Source organism: Lepidochelys kempii, chromosome 3, assembly GCF_965140265.1.
Source record: "Lepidochelys kempii isolate rLepKem1 chromosome 3, rLepKem1.hap2, whole genome shotgun sequence".
Classification (NCBI taxonomy): domain Eukaryota; kingdom Metazoa; phylum Chordata; order Testudines; family Cheloniidae; genus Lepidochelys; species Lepidochelys kempii.
In genome coordinates this window covers 134,043,767-134,069,814 of record NC_133258.1, presented here as the reverse complement: position 1 = coordinate 134,069,814, position 26,048 = coordinate 134,043,767, and the positions used below count along the sequence as shown (strand labels likewise).

The 26,048-nt window shown below is 41.0% G+C and overlaps 1 protein-coding gene across 1 annotated transcript; it reads left to right on the top strand.

Moving 5' to 3' along the window:
- On the top strand, positions 1–22,259 carry RBM34 (RNA binding motif protein 34). The gene is made up of 11 exons (XM_073338132.1): positions 1–180; positions 7,506–7,677; positions 10,387–10,526; positions 11,677–11,908; positions 12,796–12,855; positions 13,444–13,487; positions 14,352–14,435; positions 14,702–14,765; positions 14,855–14,897; positions 20,941–21,059; positions 21,914–22,259. Exons 1-11 carry the CDS (start codon positions 104–106, stop codon positions 22,184–22,186), a joined length of 1,308 nt encoding a protein of 435 aa, XP_073194233.1. The 5' UTR covers positions 1–103; the 3' UTR covers positions 22,187–22,259.
- Positions 22,260–26,048: the final 3,789 nt, after the last annotated feature.

Sequence of the window (26,048 nt, the reverse complement as noted above, 5' to 3'; positions counted from 1 at the left end):
TGACCTACCAGCACGCCGGAAGTAACGTCATTTCGCTGGGCCTGGGTCGCGCGCTCCGCGGCTCGCTTGCCGCGGCGCTTCCCGGAGCGAGGGTCGAGTCTAAATGGAACTGCCCCCCCCCACCCAGATGAAAACTTCTCAAGCGGCGAAAGCTCCAAGGCCCGCGCCGCGCGGAGCAGGGTGAGAGCGCGCGGCCCGCACCCCTTCTCAATCACCAACCGTCGCCCGCCCCTGCCCTGCCCCGCCCCGCCCCCCTCCCCCCCGGCTCCCGCGCGTGCGCTCCGTGTCCGAGGCCTCCACGAAGCAGCGAGCGGGGAGCGAGCTGGAACGGCCGCTGCTTGCCGCGGGAGCGGGGGTTCGGGTGCCCCCCGTCCCGCCTGTCCCTTGTCCGCTGCCTCCTACCCGGGGGTGGGGGTGGGGATGGCGCGTCACCGTTCGCAGCCCCGGGGAGGAGAAATCCAGGGACCCGCCCGCTGCTCAGCCCCATGAGGGGGAGGAGAAACCCCGTCGGCAGGGGGCGTCCCGGGTCACGTCGGGGCGAGGGTGAGTCCCGCGTTGGCACGAGGCGCCGGGCACTGCGCCGCAGCGCGCCCGGCGTGAGGCGCCTCCGACCTGCGTCTTTCGTGCAGGTCTTGCTTAGGTCAGCACTGCACGGATGGTCGCTGCAGAGTCTCAGAGCCCCGGATTCCCTTTCGTGCTCCCCGCCCCCCCACCGCCCCCCGATAGTGTGCAGGGTGCTGTCACTCCGTCAGTCTCAAAGCCCCACTGAAACTTTGCACAACTGAAAATTGAAATTGATCTGGGAAAAAAACCTGACAACAAGCGTGTCAAATTACGTTTAGGAAAAAAATCAAATGCTGCTAAGCCTAACTATAGTATATGACTTTAACTGTCATCTAAAGATATAATTTGCCAGCTGTGTATATGGGATCGATAGCAAGCACAAAGAAAAGATGGGTCTTGGAAAATTATAGGGTATAGCCTACATAAGCTACAAGAATGCAGAGTTGATTTTAAAGTGCTTTTACAGCCCCCTTATTGTGGGGCTACCCAAATGTCAGTCTTGTTTCATACCTTTCCTGCAAGTTAGAAGAGATCTTAGAATGCTGTCTCTTGTGGCAGTTGCCTACGGGACATTGCTGCTGCCAGGATGCTCTGGCAATGCTCCCTATGCTAGAGAGGCCAAAAGGAGTTTGGTTAGGAGCTTCTGTTGCAGCCCTATGGCACCCAAGGCTTTCCATAGTAAAGGGCCATTACTGAGTAACTAAATCCACTGGATTTAGGGATCTCTGTGCTACAAGATAAACTCTAGTGTGGATCGACTCCTTAGTATTTGCAGTGTTGTAGCTAAGGTGGGTCCCAGGATATGAGAGAAACAAAGTGGGTAAGGTAAAAAAGCTCTGCTAAGCTTGAAGATTTGTCTCTCACCAACATAACAAAAACCTTATCCTCTCTGACACATCAGTGGACATTTGTAGCTATACCAATAAGAACATAGCATAAGAATGGTCATAGTGAGACACACCAATAGTCCATCTAGCCCAGTATCCTGGCTTCCAACAGTGGCCGATGCCAGAGTGAATAGAACATAGAATCATAGACTTTAAGGTCAGAAGACACCATTATGGTCATCTAGTCTGACCTCCTGCACAACGCAGGCCACAGAATCTCATCCACCCACTCCTGTAACAAACCCCTAACCTATGTCTGAGCTATTGAAGTCCTCAAATCGTGGTTTAAAGACTTCAAGGTGCAGAGAATCCTCCAGCAAGTGACCCATGCCCCACGCTGCAGAGGAAGGCAAAAAACCCCCAGGGCCTCTGCCAATCTGCCCTGGAGGAAAATTCCTTCCCAACCCCAAATATGGCGATCAGCTAAACCCTGAGCATGTGGGCAAGACTCACCAGCCAGACACCCAGGAAAGAAATCTCTGTAGTAACTCAGATCCTACCCTGTCTAACATCCCATCACAGGCCATTGGGCATATTTACCGCTAATAGTCAAAGATCAATTAATTGCCAAATTTAGGCTGTCCCATCATACGATCTCCTCCATAAATTTATCAAGCTTAGTCTTGAAGCCAGATATGTCTTTTGCCCCCGCTGCTCCCCTTGGAAGGCTGTTCCAGAACTTCATTAGAAACCTTCATCTAATTTCAAATCTAAACTTCCCAAGGGCCAGGTTATATCCATTTGTTCTTGTGTCCACATTGGCACTGAGCTTAAATAATTCCTCTTCCCTCCCTGATATTTATCCCTCTGATATATTTATAGAGCGCAATCATATCTCCCCTCAGCCTTCTTTTGGTTCGGCTAAACAAGCCAAGCTCCTGGAGTCTCCTTTCATAAGACAGGTTTGCCATTCCTCGGATCATCCTAGTAGCCCTTCTGTATACCTGTTCTAGTTTGAATTCATCCTCCTTAAACATAGGAGACCAGAACTGCACACAATGTTCCAGATGAGGTCTCACCGGTGCCTTGTATAACGGTACTAACACCTCCTTATCTCTACTGGAAATACCTCGCCTCATGCATCCCAAGACCGCATTAGCTTTTTTCACAGCCATATCACATTGGCAGCTCATAGTCATCCTGTGATCAACCAATACTCCAAGGTCCTTCTCCTCCTCTGTTACTTCCAAGAGATGCGTCCCCATCTTATAAAATTTTCTGTCATTAATCCCTAAATGCATGATCTTGCACTTTTCACTATTAAATTTCATCCTATTACTATTACTCCAGTTTACAAGGTCATCCAGATCTTCCTGTATGATATCCCGATCCTTCTCTGTATTGGCAATACCTCCCAACTTTGTGTCATCCATAAACTTTATTAGCACATTCCCACATTTTGTGCCAAGGTCAGTAATAAGATTAAATAGGATTGGTACCAAAACCAATCCCTGAGGAACTCCCCTAGTAACCTCCCTCCAGCCTGACAGTTCACCTTTCAGGGTGACCCATTGTAGTCTCCCCTTCACCCAGTTCCTTATCCACCTGTCAATTTTCATGTTGACCCCATCTTTTCCAATTTAGCTAATAATTCCTCATGTGGAACCATATCAAATGCTTTACTGAAATCGAGATCCACTGTGTTTCCTTTATCTAAAAAATCTGTTACCTTCTCAAAGAAGGAGATCAGGTTGGTTTGGCACAATCTACCTTTTGTAAAACCATGTTGTATTTTGTCCCAGTTACCATGGACCTCAATGTCCTTAACTACTTTCTCCTTCAAAAATTTTTCCAAGACCTTGCATACTACAGATGTCAAACTAACAGGCCTATAGTTACCCACATCACTTTTTTTTTTTCTCCTTTCTTAAAAATAGGAACTACGTTAGTAATTCTTCAGTCATACGGTACAGCCCCTGAGTTTATGGATTCATTAAAAATACTTGCTAATGGGCTTGCAATTTCATGTGCCAGTTCCTTTAATATTCTTGAAGGTTATCTGCCCCCCCCCCCCCCGATTTAGTCCCATTAAGCTGTTGGAGTTTGGCTTCTACCTCGGATGTAGTAATATCTATCTCCATATCCTCATTCCCATTTGTCATCCTACCATTATTTCTAACCTCCTCATTTAGCCTCATTAAAGACTGAGGCAAAGTATTTGTTTAGATTTTGGGCCATGCCTAGATTATCCTTAACCTCCACTCCATCCTCAGTGTTTAGCGGTCCCACTTCTTCTTTCTTTGTTTTCTCCTTATTTACATGACTATAGAAGCTTTTACTATTGGTTTTAATTCCGTTTTGAAGGTCCAACTCTACATGGCTTTTGGCCTTTCTCACTTTATCCCTACATGTTCTGACCTCGATAAGGTAGCTTTCCTTGCTAATCCCTCCCGTCTTCCACACCTTGTAGGCTTTCTGCTTTTTCTTAATCAACTCTCTGAGATGCTTGCTCATCCTGCTCGGTCTACAACTCCTGCCTATGAATTTTTTCCCCTTTCTTGGGATGCAGGCTTCTGATAGTTTCTGCAACTTTGACTTGAAGTAATTCCAGGCCTCCTCTGCCTTTAGATCCATGAGTTCTTCAGGCCAACCCACTTCCCTAACTAATTGCCTTAATTTTTTAAAGTTAGCCCTTTTGAAATAAAAAACCCTAGTCGCAGATCTATTTTTGTTTATCCTTCCATTTAGTTTGAACTGAATTAGCTCATGATCACTCGAAGCAAGGTTGTCCCCTACAACCATTTCTTCTATGAGGTCCTCATTACTCACCAAAACTAAATCTAAAATGGCATCGCCTCTTGTTGGTTCAGCAACTACTTGGTGAAGGAATCCATCAGCTATCACATCCAGGAAAATCTGAGCTCTATTATTATTACCAGCACTTGTCCTCCAGTCTATATTTGGGAAGTTAAGTCTTCCATGATCACAAAACTCCCATTAGTATTTATTTCATTAAAAACATTAAAGAGGTCTTTATCCATATCCAAATTGGATCCTGGTGGTCTATAGCACATCCCAAGCACTATCCCAGGGGAGGCTCTTATAGTTTTCTTCCACAATGTAATTTTTGCCCAAATGGACTCTGTCTTATCCATTCCATCGCTTCTTGTTTCTTTACAGTCTACTTCATCATTGATATACAATGCTACTCCACCACCTTTGCCTTTATTTCGGTCTTTCCTAAACAACACATACCCTTCAATACCTGTATTCCAGTCATGACTACTATTCCGCCATGTTTCTGTTATCTCTATAATATCTGGTTTCACTTCGTGCACTAGGAGCTCTAGTTCCTCCCTTTTGTTACCTAGGCTCCTCACATTAGCGTACAAACATCTTAATTTTTGCTGTTTGGCTTCGCTCACATTCTTTATCCGACTGGGCACAGACATTCTACCACCAGTATCACCTATTAGACTGGTATCTACACTACCCTTCCTCCTTATGTCCATTCTCCTACCCACGGCTGTATCCTTTCTTACTTCGTTTTCTTCCCTCTCAGTGTTAAAATCCGGCATGGAGATTACCTGCACATCCGCCAACTATCTCCCCCAAATTCCTAGTTTAAAGGTCTCTTAATCAGTTGTGCTAGCCTCCATCCTAGAAGTCTATTTCTCTCCCTACTCAGGTGAAGTCCATCCTGAGAGAACAGTCCTCTGTCCATGAATGCTTACGGTTAGAGTGATCCATCCACTGTTGTCCAGTTGACCTTCTGGCAGTCAGAGGTTTAGGGACATCCAGAGCATGGGATTGCATCCCTGACCATCTTGGCTAATAGCTATTGATGAACCTAACTGCCATGAATTTTTCTAATTCTTTTTTAATGCAATTATACTTTTGTCCTGGGCAACATCCTCTGGCAACGAGTTCCACAGATTATCTATGCATTGTGTAAAGAAGTACTTCCTTACGTTTGTTTTAAATCTGTTATTTTCATTAGGTGACTTCTGGTTTTTGTATTATGTGAAGAGAGGTAAATAACACTTCCCTATTCGTTTTCTGTACACCATTCATGATTTTATAGACCTCTGTCATATCCCCCCTTAGTCATCTCATTTCTAAGATAAACAGTCTGAGTCATTTTAATCTCTTCTCATATGGAAGTTGTTCCATACCCCTAATAATTTTTGTTCCCCTTCTCTGTACTTTTTCCAGTTCTTTTATCTATTTTGAGATGGAGTAATCAGAACTACAAACAGTATTCAAGGTGTGGGATTTATATAGTGACATTATGATATTTTCTGTCTTATTATCTATCCCTTTTCTAATGGTTCCTAATTCTGTTAGCTTCTTTGGCTGCCACTGCACATTGAGCAGATGGTTTCAGACAATTATCCGCCCTGACTCCAGGATCTCTGTCTTAAGTGGGAACAGCTAATTTAGACCCCATCATTTTGTATGTATAGTTGGGATTATGTTTTCCAGTGAGCATTACTTTATATTTATCAGCACTGAATTTCATCTGCCATTTTGTTGCTCAATCCCGCAGTTTAGTGAGATCCCCTTGTAATTCTTTGCAGTCAGCTTTGGACTTGACTACTTGGAGTAATTTTGTATTGTCTGCAAACTTTGCCACCTCACTGTTCACCCCCTTTTCCAGATCATTTATAATGTGTTGAACAGCACAGGGGACCCCACTATTTACCTCTCTTCACTGTGAAAACTGACCACTTATTTCTGTCCTTTGTTTCCTATCTTTTTAACCAGTTACTGATCCATGAAAGGACCCTCCCTCTTATCCCATGGCTGCTTGCTTCGCTTAAGAGGCTTTGGTGAGGGACCTTGTCAAAGCTTTCTGAAAGTAAACTATATCCACTGGATCACCCTTGTCCACATGTTTGTTGACTCCCTCAAAGAATTCTAATAGATGGGTGAGGCATGATTTCCCTTTACAAAAGCTGTGTTGACTCTTCCTCAACATATTGTGTTTATCTATGTGTGTGTTAATTCTGTTCTTTACTATAGTTTCAGACAGTTTGGTACTGAAGTTAGGCTTACCAGCCTGTAATTGCCAGGATTACCTCTGGAGGCTTTTCTAAAAATTGGTGTTACATTAGCTATCCTCCAGTCATCTAGTACAGAGGCTGATTTAAGCGATAGGTTGCATATCACAGTTAGTAGTTCTGCAATTTCATATTTGAGTTCCTTCAGAATTCTTGGGTGAATACTGTCTGGTCCTGGTGACTTATTACTGATTAATTTATTAATTTGTTTCAAAACCATCTCTACTGACACATCAATCTGGGACAGTTCCTCAGATTTGTCTTCTAAAAAAGAATGACTTAGGTATGGGACTCTCCCTCAGATCGTCTACAGTGAACGCTAGTGGAAACAATTCATTTAGCTTCTCTGCAATGGCCTTATCTTCTTTGAGTGCTCCTGTAGTGCCTTTATCCTTGGTGGCCCCTCCGATTGTTTGGCAGGCTTCTTGTTTCTGATGTTATTTGCAAATAACGTTTAGCTGGAAGGTTTTATAGAAATGTGAAGTATTGTTAATGCTTACATTTCCTGTATTATTGACACATCCACATATTTATGAACAGTTATGCCCACTCTGCTCCCCTGTCAAAATGTCATTCAAGATGTAGTTGCTTAGCTCTTAATTTTTTTCTTCAATTAATTTCTTCATCTACAAGATTATTTGTCTTAAGAAATTCAGCACTAAGTTGTTTAATTTCTTTTAGATTTTTGCAGCTTTTAACACACGGTATAGTGTGTTGGAGATAACTGATGCTTTAATTTACAAAATAGTTTCCCTTAAAGCTTTTGAACAATTAGAAAGTGTTTTAGTCACATGACTCCAGTTTGTTATTGGCTATGGTGGTTATTTCCTCATGCAACATTTTGAAAATTTTTGTCTTTACCTGTATTGTTTTAGGAAATAGTTAGAATTATAACTGTGCAAGTGATCTATTTTCATGAAAATATTGGAGTTGGTTCTCTAAATCTGTTGCACCTCCTAAAACCTAAAGTTAGACTAGCACTGGCGACACTGAGACCTTTAGCAGTATTGAATGACACCAGATGAACAATTTCTTTTCCTTTTTTTAATAGCAAGGAATGTGAGCGAAATGAAGCAGGTGCATCATCTGAAGACTATGTCATTGGACAAGTTGTCAACAGTTTGTTTCAAAATAAGTCCACAACATGCAGCCCACACCCCTTGGCACATCTTTTTAATGCTTCTGAGTCTGAAACACAGCCAGTGTTTGTTGCTGTGCCAAGAGTAAGTAACTTTTTAATATATATGTATATATAGTTACTTCATTGTAAATTAATGACCCTTCTCATAGGAAATGATTTTGGTTTTTCCTTTAGGCCAGGCAGAGTCCATTGAAAACTTCTTGGAACACTGGGATCTAACTCCCAGTTTTCAAGTATCTGACCAGTGCTCCTCGTCTGATGAGGACTGTGAATATAAATAAAATCCATATATCAGAAAACTAACTTGTCTGACAGTTGAAGGAGGTAGTGGCAGCTTTCCATATATATCTTCTGTTCCCACGAAGGAAGCAAGAGGGCTAATAATGTCTTCATCAAAATAAAAACAAACAAAACAGTACATGTAAGTGGGGAGAGGGAACAAATAATTTAAATATATAGATATAATAGTGATGAAGCACTCCTTACAGGTCCTTTGTCAGTTCATTAAAGACCAGTAAGTGCCCTTGGCTTCACGGAGTTAACCATATCTGATTATTAGATTAATAAAAGACAATATGTTGGGCTTTTGTACTTAAAACTAGCTAAGGGCCTGGCATATGATAGAGTGTAACTAATACACTGTTGTGGTTATTCTGCATGCCATCATATTTCCTCATTTCACCATCCCAAATGTTAGTATTTTTGGCGGGTGCTGGGGTAGTCGTGGTATCTTATCATTTCCTCAGTAATTATTTACAAGCTGTTACAGAACTTGTATAAAAGATCAAATTTTATTTTATTTCCACAAAAAGAAGAAAATGGAATGAAAGAATTACAGAAAACTTTACTTGCTAAACAGCAATTTCTGCCCTTAATTGCTTTGTAAGACAACTCACATTCAGATGACTCGTACAAAGTAAGCAAACTGGCTTCTGGTTTGTTGTCAGATGGTCATCAGTTGAGTGATTTGAAAAACCTTTGACTCTTTTTTGACATCTATGCATTATGAGCATTTGATTGGTATATGATACATCCAGACTGTTGTCCAATGAAAAACTTTCCCTATTGAATCAAATCATTAAGGTTTAGAAGTTATATTAGACATACTGTCAATGCACAATCTGATCAGTTTTGCTTGTTATCAGATCCTTTATTAATTTAGCATTTGCTACAGATCTGTGGTTTCAGTTGAATTTGAAAATGGTGGTTATGCAATAAATAGAAGTTAAGTAATGTTTTAGTTTACTTTTAAAACAATATAAATGGGAGCTGACAAAGTGCTAGGAAAAACTTTTATCAAGTTTTTAAAAGGAAAATAAACATACAATATAAAAATTAAAGTAGTTGGCAGTATTTAATTAATCAGAGGAGGTAAAGTTCTGCTTACATATATAGTGCAAAAAATTTCAATGACTGTGTTCATTTCTTCAAGTGAATTTACCCCAAAACCAAGATGAATTACAAACTTTATGGGTTCTCCAATCCAATTGTAAGCTAATGTATAAACTAACCTTTGCAGTAATATTGGCACTACTACTACATCTAGATTAAATTATCACAGAAACAACAATACTTCATCGGCATGACAAGCTGTAGAAGTGATGCCATTTTTACTTTTGTCTGCTCATGCATGTATTACAGAGACTGAGCGATAACAGTTTAATGACTTTTCTTTATCTTAAGATGGGAGTAATGTCTGTTTCTGACATGGACTTTTTTCTTTAAAACAATCAAGGAATAATCTGTAGATGCACAGCACATTAACATTCTTCCATATTTGCGAGTATTATTTTTATTTATGGTCCTATGCAAATTGAGGAAAATCAGGTGACATTAAAAAAATTTAGTAAACAGCAGCTGTACAGTAATGATAAGCCTTAAGTGTCATGTAATACATTAGCGATTGTTGTTTCTTTGCAGACTTGCTGAACAAAAAGGCTTTTAAAAATACCTACGCCAGCTTCATCAGAACTGTTTAAGCGGTTTTGTGACAGACTTGGGCCAACACAACACTTTTCTTTCTTGTCTCCAAGGAGCATGAGATACAGTTTCTCAGTGATCTCTTATCCATGAATCTGCCCTGATTTATATTTTACAGTATGTAAAGGAAGGATTTGGCCCCAAGAAAAGTATGGGTCACATCATACTCCTATCAACTGAGCTTGGTCCCTTCATGAAATCACTGTCTCCAGTGGTCTGAGGTGTGGGAGTTTGAGAGATCACTTTCAAACCTCATCTTGAGTATCTGTCAGAACAGTATAAATATCTACGTCTGTGCCACCTGAAATGGCCAACTTAGAAATGAGCTACCAGAAGTTCATGAAAACTTAAAAGTTTACTTAAATTTTATCTTGATTGAATAGTTTTGATCTTCACCTTGTTCTTGATGGTAAAAACAGTTGTACTAAAGAGACCTTTGTACTCTAGAGAGTATTCTTGTTCTGAATTCATTTCTGTGCTGCAAGACTGCAGACATTTTTATTTAAATTTAAGAACCCTTGATTGCATCAACGTTCTGGATGTCCTCCAAGACCTCAGTTAAAATAAAAAAAAAAAATGAAGATTCTGCTGTGTACTTAAGTATTTCGTCGTTGAATGTACTTGGATGTCATATAAAATATTCTGTAGGTGTTGTAAATGAATTTTCTTTTTTTTGATCACATGGTAGAAAACGTTGGAATGGCTTTGCAGGGTGTCATAAAATGAGGAGGTTATTATGTAATAACTTTTCTGTTTTGTAACAGGTCATATATTAAAGAAATAAACTTCTATACACCATACCTTTTTTTAGGAGAATAAGAAACGAAAGCATACAGAAGTGGAAAGGGCAACAGAAGCTCAGAGCTCATCTACTAAACGGGAACCTCCTATAAAACTGAAGAAAGCCAAAAAGAACAAACTGTCTATAGCAGAGAAAAAGTTGGCAAACAGGTACGTAAAGATTTTTTAAAGACGATGTAGCCTAGCTTCACGTAGATAGGTCAGAATCTTGGTGTTATAGTTATGTCAGAGAATAAAATGCTTATTTGTTCTGTTTTACTATTTCTAGTCTTGACTTTAAAGAGACTATGGATAATTTCATAGAGACTGTCCCAATAGGGAATAAAATGCCTCGCCCTTTGGCAGTTAAGGGCAGAGACTGTCTGGAACATTAGTCCCCTACCCTGAGAGGCATGGACTAAGGTGTCCTCTTGCAGGAGGTGTGTTCCCTAAGGTTACAGTCTGCTTTATACAAGAAAGAAGCCTAAATCCCAAAGAGGAGATATGCTGGTAGATGAGCAGGCTGTCCATGACTTTCTTCTCCTAGCAATCCCATACCCGAGAGGCAGAGCAACCCTCTGTTATGTTGTCTATTCCCTCAGAAATGTATGTGTGAGCGAGGTACTACCATTCCAGTGATGAAAAAGTTATTCTTTGTATTAGCCTGGTGACAATGAAATTCGCTCAGTTCCAGCATTTAGAAATACAGTTACCATCCTATATGCTCTCTGACGCATCTGTTGCATCTTTAACTGACAGCTTCCATATCCAAATCTGCAGTCTTATATTTGCTGTTTCTGCTGACGTCATCCATAACATTTGAGAGGCTGCTTTTAAAACTGAATAGATGTCAGTTATTGTTCACATAACCTTTTTGGTATATGTCTTGGATAGACTAAGAACTAGTAGCATGTAGACAGAAAACTTCCCCAACGAATTGTGTGTGCCCTGAATGTTAGAAAGACAACAACTCACTTTTAGTCTTAATTTAGGTAAAATAATTCAGTTTCTTTCAAAATTTTAATTTGTATCAAATTGACTTACTTTTGCTGTCTACTCAGTCACACCTATCAAATTGCAATAATGACCAGTCAATACACTGGTAAATAATCACTTTCAGTGTTATGGGTCAGTTTGTTTTTTGCTTAGTATATATAACATTTCAATCCTTCCATTAAAAATGGAAGTTGTCTTGTTATTGCACCTGAACAATTTCATTTATAAATACAATTTAAGAACACTTACAACTTCTCTTTTGAGACTGAAAAAATCAAAGCTTTTCATAACAATCATCCGGTTGTGTTTTTCACTTGTGCCAAAGAGAGTGTGCATTGGAACAGGCAGATGAAGAGGAGGAGGAAAAAGGGATCAAGGTCAAACAGAAGCTAAAAAATAGAACATCTCAAGCTGTCACCAAAAGCCTTGCTAGTTCAGCTAATGAAATGGATGTAAAACAGTGCTCGAAGAAAAGTCAAATTAAGGAAGCTGAGGAGATACTAAAGAATCAGAGAACTGTGTTTGTTGGGAATTTACCTATCAGCTGTACTGTACAGGTAAGTGAATAGTTTAAAGGTACACGCTCAACTTGAAAAGGACAGTTGTCTGAAAACTGACACTTATGACTGAAAGATGCTAGAGAGAAAATATCTTCATGTATTTTCTGTATTAGGCACTACTTTGTATATAATTACCCTGCTTCCCTGTACAGTTAATGAATTTCTCCCTTGCTGAAATTAACCAAATGGTCGTTTTCTGGACCATAGATACTTCTCTTAAAAGAAGAATATATATCTGCATTTTCCTATATATAGTTATATTATATACTCACTGGTTGTCTAGTTTTTTACTAAATATACAATCTTCCACTGTTACTTCTAACAAATTGTGTATTTTAAATTGATACGTGTTTTGCTTCTTTACTACCAGTAGCAGAGAAATTAGGATTAAATAGGTTGCTCTATTATATATGGGTTTTTTGCATTTGAGTCTAGAAATTCCTGTTATATGAAATAAAATGTGCAAATTTCAAATAAATACCAGGAGCGTGGAGCGAGGCGGGTGAGAGAGGCTAAATCCAGACCAGCTTCTTTTTCTTTCATCATCTGGAGTCTGCAGAGAATTTGGAACCCAAGGAATAATTTTGATGGTTAAAGAAAATAAATAAGGATCATACTCTTACAATCTTATAGATGTTCCTTGTATTTGAACAGTCAGAGTGCTGAATTCAGTTTTTGCACTCAGTATTTTTCCTGCTTTTGACAGAGCAAAAGCTGCTCTACAAGATATTTTGAACTTTTCCCTTATCTATCTTATAGTAATAGTAATTCATAGAAATAATAGGGTTATATGAGTGAAACAAAAATGCTTTCTTATTCAGCAATAATAATTCATATTACTGGGTTGAAAAAATGGATTAAAAATACATGTAATTTCTGTTTAGATGCTGAAGTCATTTTTTAAGGAATATGGACAGATAGAATCAATTCGATTCCGTTCTTTGGTATGTTCTTTCCTCTTACGTTATATGATAAAAGCAGCTGTGTAATCGTAAAGGATAGCATTCATAAATCTTATATCTTTATTAGTTCACAAGCAATATTTCTTGACTTAGAAATACTTAAATTAAGCCTTTTGAGAGCTGGCTTCTGTGGTAGACCTGGCTATCAACACACATTGTTCTTCCTATAATAACACTTGATTACATTGTAACCACATTCTCCTTGGGAGAAAAATGTCTGAAATATTGTTGCTTGTTTTGCTAAAGATAATCTTTGACTGAAGTACCATAACACAGATTTAGAGGACATTTTACAGAGATAGCAATTTCATTGTAAATCAGTGCTGTGTATAAATTAAAATCACCATGCTAGAATGCAAGAAACAAACTAAACCAACTGAATTTCAATTCTTTATCATTTTAAGGTTTTCCTTGGAATTTCCCCTAATTGTTGTTAGAATAATTTTGTCTGATAGAGCGGCTATATTACTTTGGGTGGAAATACCTGTTGAACTTCCTCCACAAATATTTGAAATAGATTGATAAGCACAGTAAGGCATTTCAGCTAATGCTTTTTTTTTTGTCTTGAAGGTTCCAGCAGAGGATACTTTATCCAAAAAGTTAGCAGCCATAAAGTAGGTTCTCCTTTGAGTTTCAGATTTTATTGCTAAAGGGGAAACCTTTTTTTTTTTTTTTAAAGCTTTAATGATGTTACACACACACACGATTGTTTCCTTCCTATCTTTTATTTTGTATGGTTTTATCTTTTAAAAAAATAATCAACTCTATGTGTATGTAAAATAGACAAGGTGGGTGAGGTAGTATCTTTTATTGAAACAACTTATGTTGGTGAGAGACAAACTTTCAAGCCACACACAGCTCTTCTTCAGGTCTGGGAAAGGAACTCCCAGTGTCACAGCAAAATGCAAGGTGGAACAGATTGTTTAGCATAAGTCGTTAGCACATATTGTAAGGGACCATTCAAGGTAGAGTGATCCATTACTACCTGTGCAGTTATAGGACAAAAAGGAGGGGTATTGGGTTACAGATTGTTGTAGTAAACCACAAACGCAGTATAAATAGGCATTCCATGATTTCCGTGATACAAACTTCTTAAATTCCTATAAGTAGTTTTTTCTGCTGTAGATAATCACTTGCCCCTACACAAGTGTTTCTCTTTACTAAAGACCAGATCCTGCAAGGTACTAAGAATTCTCAATTCTTGGGGATTTCATTAGGGGTTGAGGATGCCCAGCAAGTTGCAGAAACTGGCTCTGAAAAAGATAACTGTTAAAGAGGGGGTAAAGGTCTTTTGGCTACTGTGGTAGATACTGCTGTTTGGGGCACAATCCCCAGGCTAATTGTATATTTGAGAGAACTGAGGTCATTACCTTAAATTACATCAAGGCTTGCAGGACATGTGCACAGGACCATGGGGTGGGAGGGTGGGAAACATAAGAATTGCTTAAATAGGCTAAACTTTCTGTCTTTCTCTTCAGGCATAAGATGCATCCTAATATGAAATATATTAATGCTTATGTGGTTTTTAAGGAAGAAGGTGCTGCCACTAAAGCTCTTAAAAGGTATGTTTCATTTTTGTTCCTCATTAATGGCATTATATTTTGTGAGAATGGGTTTACCAGATGTCAGATTACAAGTATGAATTGTCTAGTTTATTGTGTTTGACTCAAAATAAAAGCACTTTTGTCTAACGATTTTTTTAAACTGCCTTTGTTAAGAATGTTATGTTTGAGACCAGTGATAGGTTGTAATCCAAACATTTTAGTCATTCATTGGCCATTTCTGTTTGCGTTCTAATAGCTTTCCTTTTTTTCTTGTGCTACAATAGAAATGGAACTCAAATTGCCAATGGATTTCACATCAGAGTTGACCTTGCTTCAAAAGCCACTTCTGTAAGTAATATACAAGATTTCAGAAGAACTTTTCTGTATTTGCCTATAACCTAGTAGCTTATTGTTCTTTTTTTGTTGTTGATTTTTAGCATGACAATAAGAGGTCTATATTTGTGGGAAATCTCTCATATGGTAAGTTTAAATGGATGTTCACATTCAGTCAATATTCCATAATTTTATTTCTTCAGTAAATGTTAAATAATTGACGCTTATGTTGATTGTAATACTTCTTTACTTGTTAAGATTTAGGGTAATGTATATAGATACCTAAATATTAAAAAAACTTCAACATTAGTTAACCTATTCTAAAACTTAACTGTGAAATGGCAACATTATCGGTGGTTATACATTTCTAGCAAACTATGTAAATACATTGTTTTTCACCTTCTTTTTTGAGTAATGTCCCTGTGGGTGTTGCACCTTTTGTATCTTTGATCAGGGATTTTTGGTAGCAGTACCCGTCTGGTCTTCACGTGCACCCTAGCTATCCTCATGCTCTGTATTGAGAGTATATAGGGCTGTGATAGACAAACCACACTGAGTTCCTTCTCAACCGTCTTGGCCTCAGACATAGTGTCTAGTGGTGCCTGTTTATTTAGCTATCTACCTAGTTTGTGCTTTATAGTGTAGTTAATCTTTAGTTTAATACTAATAGATTAGATTTAACAGTTTATTTTTATTGGGGGGGGCAGGGGTGATAATCTGAGAGGCTTTTAGTTTCTTCCTGTGCCCTCTCTTTCCTAAAGGAACTCTCCTTCCCCTTTTTCCATGGGGCATGCCTAAATCCCCAGGGTTCAAGTATTGCCTCACTTGCCAGTTAATGACAGCCATTCAAACTGTATCAGCTGCTTGGGGATACTCACATGCCATGTAAGTGAAAAATCAGCTCGGGATTCTAGAGTTCCAGGAAAGAGAGAGAACTGATGGCTCATGATGGAATGCCCCTGTGAGCTGCATCAGACCCAGGCCCAGATACCCTCCCTCTACACCAGCCTTCAAGTGACTACAGCATCCCAACAACCTCTTCAGCTGAATCACCTTCCAGATCTTCACAAGAGAGATCTACAGGTGATAGTGCCAAATCACCTACCAAGAGGAGCTCCAGATCTCCTCAGAAAGAAGATGGCCCTAAGAGACTTTCTGTACTGGAGACCTCCAGTCCCACAAAGGGTACCACTGAGGCTTCAAGTGGCCTCCGAACCCAGGGTCCCTCTACATCTAAACCCTTGAGTACAGCTAAATCGCAAGGGTACCGAAGCATACCTTGGTACCATCTAAGCATGATGCAGGTGCTAGGGACTCTAGAGACTCTGCACCAAGGAAGACAGTACTGACTGCAACTCCACTTCCTCATTGCTGACTGATGGATCTGGGAACCACAATCAACTGGTACCAGCGCACTCTGCACCACCCTTGGTACTGCAGGTTGTTTCCACTGCTGAGACTCATCAAGTTTCTACACAGATCCGCCTGGTACTGCCTGAATTCAGATTCTCCAGAGACCTCTTAGTCTCCAGTGAACTTGAGTCTCCATTGTTCAGTGCAGGAAGAGTCTCCCAGTAGCATAGCCTAATTTGTCCCTGGTAACAAATCACTCATTGGAACCAACTGATTTTCCAGTGTCCATGGGAATGGACAGACAACCTACTACTCCACCGTTGTCTCCCCCTCTCCTCTCCTCCATGCCACCCCTCTGGACTGTGGAGACAACAGTTCTTCTGACTCCCAAATTTCTATACAAGGTTCCTTCTATGATCAATCCAGGCCTGGCTCTCTTGGAACCTTCTCTTCAAGGGACCCTTTAGACACAGAAAGCCTCAAGCCGTTCCACGTCCCCCTTGGTATGAAAAACCTTGGGTGCCTCATTCCCTTTATTTATGACCCTCTCTAACAGCCATATTGGATCCTTGGGTAGCCTACCATCAACATTTCTCCAGAGCCCTTAACTCTCAAATTGAGGATCAGAAAGAGCACTCTTCTGTCCCTTCCTTCCCCTCACATCAATCCCCACCACAGGAGGAGGAGTTTGAAGACGAAGCAAAAAGAACTGATAAGGAAACTATCCCTCAAACGGATATTTCTTCGGACCTCCCAGATGAAGCAGTTACGCCCTCCTTTCCCCGTGGTAACACACACACATGATTTCAAGCAATTTCAAGATTTGATGAAGAGAGTCACTGACATTCTCCATATCCCCTTGGAAGAAGTCCAAGAGACGTAGCATAGACTTTTGGGCATTCTTCATACACCATCTTCCAATCAAGTAATTTTTCCCATAAATGAGGTATTGCTGGAGCCTGCCAAGATAATTTGGCAAACTCCAGCTTATGCACCTCCAATTTTGAAGAGATCAAATAAAAAGTATTACTTTCCCACTGGGGGCTCAGACTTCTTGGTCATGGTGGCGATTGGTTACTCAAAGGAAGCTCTTACGCCCAAGTCCAAGCTACTGTCTAAAAAGCTACAACTCTATTCGGCATGCTTGGACTTCAGCTCAGTACCAAAAAGTCCACTCTCGTACCTGTTTAGCGAATAGAGTTCATGCTTCAATGTGCAGAGCTTGCCTACCCAAGGACAGGTTTCTTACTGTGGCAGATTTGATTATGCAAGTCCATGTGAGCCCTCAGGTAACTGCCAGGTCTTGTCTGCAGCTCATCAGTCACATGGCAGCATGCACCTTTGTCCCATGACATGACCGGTTACAACTATGCTGCTTCTGGGTCTGGCTCAGAATGGTTTATACTCCCAACAGACACAGTTTGAACAAGCTCTTCCTATGTGCTAGTCTCTCTCGACTGGTGGAAGAATCCAGGTAAAGTCTGCTTGGGAATCCTCTTCACCCCTCTACCTCCCACCATCACCATAGTTTTTGGTGCATGTCTTTTATGCCTCATCTTCAGGAACATACTATTGAGGGTAGGGGGACTGCCTAGGAATCTTCCCTCCATATAAACTTTCTGGAGCTCAGGGCTGTCGAGAATGCCTGCCAACACTTTCTTCCTATGATCAAAGCACAATCTGTACTAATAATGACCAGACAACAGGACCAGTTTGTACTACGTAAATTGTCAGGGGTGAACGAGACCCCTTTCCTTTGTGCAGAAACTATAGTTATGGAACTGGTGGACAGCCCACCACATTTTCAAGCTGTTTATTTACCTGGCCTCCAAAGCATGGTAGCAGAAGTTCTCAGCAGGAACTACTTTCAGGATCATGAGTGAGAACACAATACCAATTACTAGAACAGATTTCTCATTTGGGGTTTTCCAGAAATAGATCTTTTTGCCACTACTACCACCACCAGGAAGTGTGCAAAGTTTTGCTCAAGGGGAGGTCAAGGTTACCATTCCTTGGGAGATGCCTTTCTCATGTCCTGGTCGAAGAACCTAATGTATGCCTATTTTCCGACATCGCTCATCCTCGGAGTTTTAATCAAAATCAAGCAGGATGGAGCCATGGTCATCTTAATTACAACAATTTGGCAGGGACAGGTGTGGTTAGTATACCTAATTTGTCTGTCCTCTCGCCCTTCTATCAGTCTTCCATTAACACGCTACCTTTTCATTCAGGACTCAGGAAACAATTTTCACCCCAACTTAAGCCTTGAGTCATACAGTGTTCGTTACCTGGTTGGCTTCTGGGGACAGAACTTTCCTGTTCCAGAGAGGTTCAAGAGGTTCTGTTGAACAGTAGGAAAGAATCAACTAGAAAAAACTTACCTGCAGAAATGGAAGAGATATTACACCTGTGTTCCACTGACTCTCCCCTCTTGGAGATCCTAGAGCAAGTGCCTTTTTGATCTGAAGAAAACAGGCCTTTCTCTGAGTTCCGTTAAGTTCGCCTATTGAACGTCGTGGCATTCCATTCTCCGGTGTTTGCTCACCCTACAACTTCTAGGTTCATCAAAGGGTTATCTAACCTGTTTCCAGACATCAGTGAGCCCACCCCAGCCTGGGATTTGAACTTAGTCCTTATTTCTCTGCTGAAACCTCCCTTTGAACCTTTGGCTACGGGTTCACTCTTACACTTCGCCACCAAGAAAACTATCTTCATGACCATCACCTCTGCTTGGAGAGATGGTGAGTTTTAGGGGCTTTGATGGCTGATGCCCTCCCCGCAAGTTTTCCTTATACACAAGGTATCCATTCAACCACATTCCCCCTGGTTTTATGTAAGATCATCTTGGATTTTCAAATCAGGCTGTTCATCTGTCAGTTTTTTCACACACAATTTCATTGGTCTAGGGAGGATGCCATCCTAAGTTCCCTCTAAGCTGCATGACCGCACAGCTGCCTATTAAGCCTGAAGCCCTCATCCCCCCACACCTCAACTCTCTGCCCCAGCCCATAGCCCACCCCCACCACATAAATTTTATGTGCACCAATATGAAGGTGATGTGTCACACATCACCTCCATTTTGGTGAACGTAACAAAATTCATTCTGCGCATGGACATAAAAAATTAGAGGGAATACTGATGCCATCCTTTATACCTTGGACATTAGGCAGGTGTTAATAGTCTATTTGAACAGGAGTAGACCCTTTTGGGACTCTCCTCGATTATCTGTTTCCATTGCAGACAGAGTTAAAGGAACACCTAGGTCCGCCCACAGATTTTTTCCAAAGGGGTTGCTGGTTGTATGTTCTCCTGCCATGAAACTGCTGCTATCCTGTGCCCTCTTAGGGTTATAGTCTGTTCCAGCAGATCACAGTCCACCTTTGTTTCCATATTAAAGAACATTCCTATTGCCAAAACCTTCAGAGCTGCCACGTGTGCCTCAATCCACGCATTCTCAAAGCACTGTGCTCTAGTGCATGCATCCCAGGCAGGTATTTTATTTGGGACTGCCAACCTCCAATCAATTTTAGATCCTACTTCAAAGCACCCAGCTCCTCTAAGAAGGATTGCTTGGGAGTCAGCTGAAGTGTAGCATCGATAGGGACGTTATTTGACGAAGTTACTTACCTTGCACGGTAACTGGAGTTCTTTGAGATTTTTATCCTTATGGGTGCTCCACTACCTGCTTACCTTCTGCTCTGTAGTCTTGTGTCTGTGGGACTTGGCAGTAGAGAAGGAACCAAGGGTGGTTTGTCCATTGCAGTCCTGTATGTCCTCAGTGCAAGGCACAAGGATGGCTAAGGTGCTTCTGCAGACCGAACGGTGCACCTTTAGTGGGACATCCATCAGGACAGACACCTTGAACTCCAGTTACTGTAGATGGTAAGTAATCTCTTCTTTAGTGCTGCTAAAACATCATTTTCAGTTCTGGTTGTTGAGTGAATTTTTTTTGAGAAGTACAATCAAGTTACTTAGATCTAAAAGTTGACCTGCCTTAAAAATCTAGATTGCAAAAATTATGTTCTGGTAACTGTTTTTAAAGTTTGTTTAGTAAGACTTACAAAAATATTTTTTCTTCTGCTTCTGCAGAAGAACCAGTTCAGTTATTTCCAGAGTGCACTGACATGGACTTGAAGCCTTGTCTATATACACAAATTTTGTATCCGTTTAAGTTTACCTGTATAGTTAAAGTAGTACAGTTCCCACTAGTGTGGATGCAGTTATACCAGTATAAAGAGGCTTAGAGCAATATAGCTTATTCCCCTACAGGAAGAGAAATAACCTGTACCAATTGAACTGCATCCACACTAGTGATTGTATAACTATATCAATTCAAAAATCTCACACCTAACAGGTATCATTATACCAGGAGCACCTTCAGTCAAGTATATTATGTTTGTAAGAAGTGTCACATCAGACCTATTATCATTTAGACTGATTATCACTTAAGCACAAGTCAGAGCTATAGAAAGTGAAATAACTGTTTCACGTTTTAAAAAATAATAATTTTAGCTCCGTTCAAACCACAGATGTAAATTGTTTGATAAACTGACATTTTAACCTAGCCTTTGTTTCTGCTTAATGATGTGTTCGTATTGTTTCTTAAAACTTAATCTGCACTTTTCAAAATAAATGTCCTAGTTTATGTATTCTCTATTGTTAAATGTGTAGATAATTTCCTGTCAGATCAAATTTACTTGCCTAACTAAAGCATTTAAAATATATGTGTATGTGCATATGAATTTTAAACTATAGCAGAGTTTTTGGTAATACTCCTAAAGCTATGTCTATTTCATTAACATAACGCTAACCACACAGTGACTTCTCTTGCTTGCAGAAATTGAAGACGATACTGTGCGAGAACACTTTTCTGAATGTGGAAATGTAGTAGCTGTTCGAATTGTGAGAGACAAAAACACTGGCACTGGCAAAGGGTTTGGCTATGTTCTGTTTGAGGTACGGAAAGATAATGTTTGGGGAGACCAGGAGTTCTCCAAATACTAAATGAAGGTCTGCCTGAATCTTATGTTTTTGACTTTTCCACAGTAATGGTAGTATATACACTGCACTCTACAGACAGATAGGGAGACATGTCGCTTCTCTTAGCCATTTAATGTAAATTAAGCAGATATAACACAAACTGCTAAGTGTTGTGCATCAGAGGAGTTGTGGACTACTGAGTGGAAAGTGAATTTTATGGAGTGATTTGAAGGTGGAAAGGGAAGTCTTTTCCAGTTACCAAAGGAAATGTTCCCTCTGCCCAGTCCCCTTTTCTGAAAGAAAATACTATCAAAATATTTAACTTTGATACAGATATAAGAAATATAGTGTTACATTTCCTGACTCCTATGGAACCTGCTTCATTAAATCATAGAGAAGACTTTTACAAATAGGCTGACACCAAGCTGTAGAAACCTGTATAAGGCCTGATCCTGTGGACTGCACAAAGAATATTGTTACTTATCTGTTTGATTTCAGGACTGGACTCTTGGTTGTCCTTGCAGGAGCCATCACATGCTGTCAGATTTTTAAGTGGAACTCTGTTGATTTCAGTGGGAAGTTCTGTTTAATACTAGTGGCATATAGGCTATGGAATAAAGTCTCTGTTTTGCTGAATCAGGCTTTCAAAGCTAGTATTTGTCAGAGAGTAACTAGGTATTGCACAGAGGTCTGCTCGTGTTCCTGAATACAATACCTATGCTCTATTATCCAGACTGATTTCTATTTTGCATAAGAAGAATGTATACAAAAGATTTCTGGTTTTATAGGTAATGTCTGTCCAACCTTTAAAACTGTGTTTGGTTTAATAGACTACAGATGCTGTACATCTTGCTCTGAAACTAAACAACTCCGAAGTGAATGGAAGAAAGCTTAGAGTGAAACGCTGCGTTGAGAAGGAGAAAAACCAGAAAAGTTCAGACAACGCAAAGAACTCTGGTCCAAAGCACAGATTTGGTACTTCATTAAAAAATACAAAGAGATATACCAATAATTCATTTGCTGGTGAAAAAGCAACCCCATTGAAAAAGAAAACAAAGAGACCAAAAAGTGTGACTAAAACAAAAGGTGGGAAACACAAATAATCTTGCTACATTGCTAATTTTGGAATTTATAAAAAAAAAAATTTTTTATAAAATAAACTCCAATGGAAACGTGGTCTGTTAGTACTGTTTCTTACATATAAAGTTGTACAGTGGTGCCAACTCATCTCGCTCTCTCGTGTGTGTGTGTTTTTATCTGCAGCAGCCTAATTGCAATATAACTCACTAGAAGGACACTTGTGTCCATACCCCTTGACTGAAATAGTAAGAGGGTATAGGTTCCAGACACACTTTACTCTTCAGCTGCTTCCCTTTTTAGAGGTGGTTCTTCCTTGGAGATGTCTGTGTGAAATTACTCATACAACAGTTATCTTAATATAAACAAGATTTATTATAAGCAGGAAAAAGGAAATGATTTGCTTATCTTCCAGATTTACACTTCTTGTAAGTTAAGGTTGTCTCACTCACTTTGTGGGATGTGGGATAAAGAGAGATCTTGCATATCTAAAAAGCAAGTTCCTGTTCTGATATTATCAGTCAAACCTTTTTCTGGCTAGAGGAAAGTATCTCTGCTGCTCAACTAGCACATCAAGACCCCAATCAAGGCTCGCCACCACAACCTTTCAAACCACTTTTCTTATCTACAGTAGAACCTTAGAGTTACAAACACCTTAGGAACAGAGTTATTCCTAACTCTGAACAAAACATTATGGTGGTTCTTTCAAAAGTTTACAGCTGAACACTGACTTAATACAACTTTGAAACTTTACTATGCAGAAGAAAAATGCTGCTTTTCCTTTATTCTTTTAGTAATTTACATTTATCACAGTCCTGTACTGTATTTGCTTCCCCCCCCCCCCCACTTTTTGATTCTGCTGCTGCCCAATTGTGTACTTCCAGTTCCAAATGAGGTGTGTGGTTGACTGGTCAGTTCATAACTGAGGTTCTGCTATATATGCATAATGGTTTTCAGAACTACTTGTATTCTCTTAACAGCCACTGATGTACAGTAGAACCTCAGAGTTATGAACACCAGAGTTACAAACTGGCCAGTCAACAACACACACCTCATTTGGAACCAGAAGTACAGTCAGACAGCAGCAGAGACAAAGACCAAAAAAACCCCCATATACTGTACAGTACTGTGTTTAAATGTAAACTAAAGAGAAAAAAAAATTTAAAGTAAAAAGATTTGATAAGATACAATGGAATTCAGGCCCAAAGTTTCCTTATCTATTTAGATCAGGGGTGGGCAAACTTTTTGGCCTGAGGGCCACATCTGTGTGGGGAAATTGCATGAGGGCCATGAATGTAGGGCTGGGGCTACATTCAGAAGGTTGGGGTGCTGGAGAGAGTGCAGGGTGTGGGAGGGGGCTCAGGAGGGGTGTGGGGTATACAAGGGGGCTCAGGGCAGGGGGTTGGGATGCAGGAGGGGTGACGGGCCACAGGTTGCCCACCACCTCAGGGACTTGGCAGGAGGGGTGTGGGGTAAGGCAGGGGGTTGGGGTGCAGGAGGGGTTCAGGGTTCCCCATTCCCAGCCAATGGGAGCTGTGGGGGGCAGTGCCTGCAGATGAGGGCATTGAGTGGAGCCCTCTTCCCCCACCTCCCCCAAGGGCTGCAGGGACATGGTGCTGGCCACTTCAGAGAGCAGCGTGAGGCCAGGCCAGGCAGGGAGCCTGCCATAGCCCCACAGGGGTGGCAATCTCACGGGCCAAATCCAAATCCCTGATGGGCCAAATCCAGCCCACGGGCCATAGTTTGTCCTGCCCTGAAGGGTTTACAGCAGTGGTGGGCAACCAGGTAATCTGCTGGTGGGCCATGAGACAGTTTGTTTACATTGACCATCCGCATGCAGGGCCACCTGCCGCTCCCAGTGGCCATAGTTTACCGTTCCTGACCAATGGGAGCTGTGGAAAGTGGCGGCCAGCACATCCCTCGCTGTTCCTTGCCAATGGAAGCTGTGGGAAGCGGTGGCCAGCACGTTCCTGTGGCCCACGCTCCTTCCCACAGCTTCCACTGGCCGGGAACAGCGAACCGCCGCCACTAGGAGCTGCAGGTGGCCGTGCCTGCGGATGGTCAATGTAAACAGTCTTGCAGCCTGCCAACAGATTACCCTGATGGGCCACGTGCAGCCCATGGTCTGCAGGTTGCCCACCACTGGTTTACAGTCTCAGACCTTATCTGCATAGCTACAGAGGAAAGTTATTTTTTTGACTGAAGGTGTGACTTTTAAGTAATCTATATAACACATCCCACCCATTTGTAGGTACTCTTATTCTGGTATAAGAGTAGATTTCTTAAATTTAGCACATGTTGCTTGAGAAGAGGGTTAAACTAAACTCAAAAGGGAACCACTCCTACTGGAATAAGTGTGTCCACAGTTGGAGTTATGCCAGTATAACTATATCAGTTACAACTGGTAAAACTTTCCCAAGTAGACAAAACCTTACTTTTCTTTGTATGGTGTCTACCACCTCGTCATGCCAGTGTGTTACCACACTATAAGCAGTAATCCACAGTTGAGAATGATCATAGACTGGCTTCATCAGATATGGGCTACATGCCCAACAAGCCAAAATGAGATAGACAAGGGGAAAGAAATTATGAAGCAGACCCTTTGAAACAATAATGCAGTTAATTTTTTGTAAACAAAATTTTCCGTAACTGATAATTTGGGGACCTCCAAGCCCAGTAAGGGATTCAGTCAATGCCTGCCCTGGAAGCTTGGGGGTTTGTGCTGTGCAGCTATGGTTTGGATTCCTGACACTAGTAGCCAATCCATAAGCATAAAGTCTCACCCTGGCTCTCACTAGCCTAATTATGCTTTGCAGGATGACACCAACAGTCCTTACTGTCCCAAGTCTCCCCAAATACATCCTCCCCAAGTTCTTAATTACCTACCAGACTCGTATTTTTTCCCTCTGGTTCATCACCCTTGAGGCATGAAACCAGCCCCCAGAAACCAGCTTACTTTACCATATGCCCTCCATACAATTTGCACACCAGAGACCTGGTTGAAATATAAATGAATGAAAAGTTTATTTGATAGAAGAACTACAGATTCAAAGATGAAGGGAAAGCAAACGTACAAGTTACACAGAAAATAAACATAAAAATGCACCGTATGGGAAGAAGGTGAGCAGCCCTCAGTGGTGAAAGAACAGGTTAAGGACTATTTAGAAAAGCTGGACATGCACAGGTCCGTGGGGCTGGATGCACTGCATCCGAGGGTGCTGAGGGAGTTGGCTGATGTGACTGCAGAGCCATTTGGCCATTATCTTTGAAAACTCATGGTGATCGAAAGAGATCCCAAATGATTGGAAAAAGACAAATACAGTGCCCATCTTTAAAAAAGGGAAGAAGAAGAATCTGAGAACTACAGACTGGTCAGCCTTACCTCAGTCCCTGAAAAAATCATGGAGCAGGTCCTCGAGGAATCCATTTTGAAGCACTTGGAGAAGAGGAAGGTGATCAGGAACAGTCAACATGGATTCATAAGCAAAATATGAGGACATACCAAGGGCAAGTCATGCCTGACCAACCTGATAGCCTTCTATGATGAGAACTGGCTTTGTGGATATGGGGAGAGTGGTGGATGTGATATACCTTGACTTTAGCAAAGCTTTTGATAGGGTCTAGCACAGTATTCTTACCAGCAAGTTAAAGAAGTATGGATTGGATGGAGTATAAGGTGAATAGGAAGCTGTCTAGATCGTTGGGCTCAACGGCTAGTGATCAATAGTTCAATGTTCAGATGGTAGCTGGTATCAAGCGGAGTGCCCCAGGGGTCAGTCCTGGGGCTGATTTTGTTCAGCGTCTTCATTAATGATCTGGATGATGGGATGGATTGCACCCTCAGCAGGTTTGCGGATGACACTAAACTGGGGGGAGAGGTAGGTACAC

What these genes read in the sequence shown, in the direction of transcription:
- RBM34 (XM_073338132.1), top strand. Translation starts at nt 104, where the DNA reads ATGGAACTGCCCCCCCCCACCCAGATGAAAACTTCTCAAGCGGCGAAA. An exon ending in GAGAAAAAGTTGGCAAACAG is followed by an intron (nt 10,527 to 11,676) that starts GTACGTAAAGAT and finishes CTTGTGCCAAAG; the next exon opens with AGAGTGTGCATTGGAACAGG. An exon ending in TGTGGGAAATCTCTCATATG is followed by an intron (nt 14,898 to 20,940) that starts GTAAGTTTAAAT and finishes TCTTGCTTGCAG; the next exon opens with AAATTGAAGACGATACTGTG.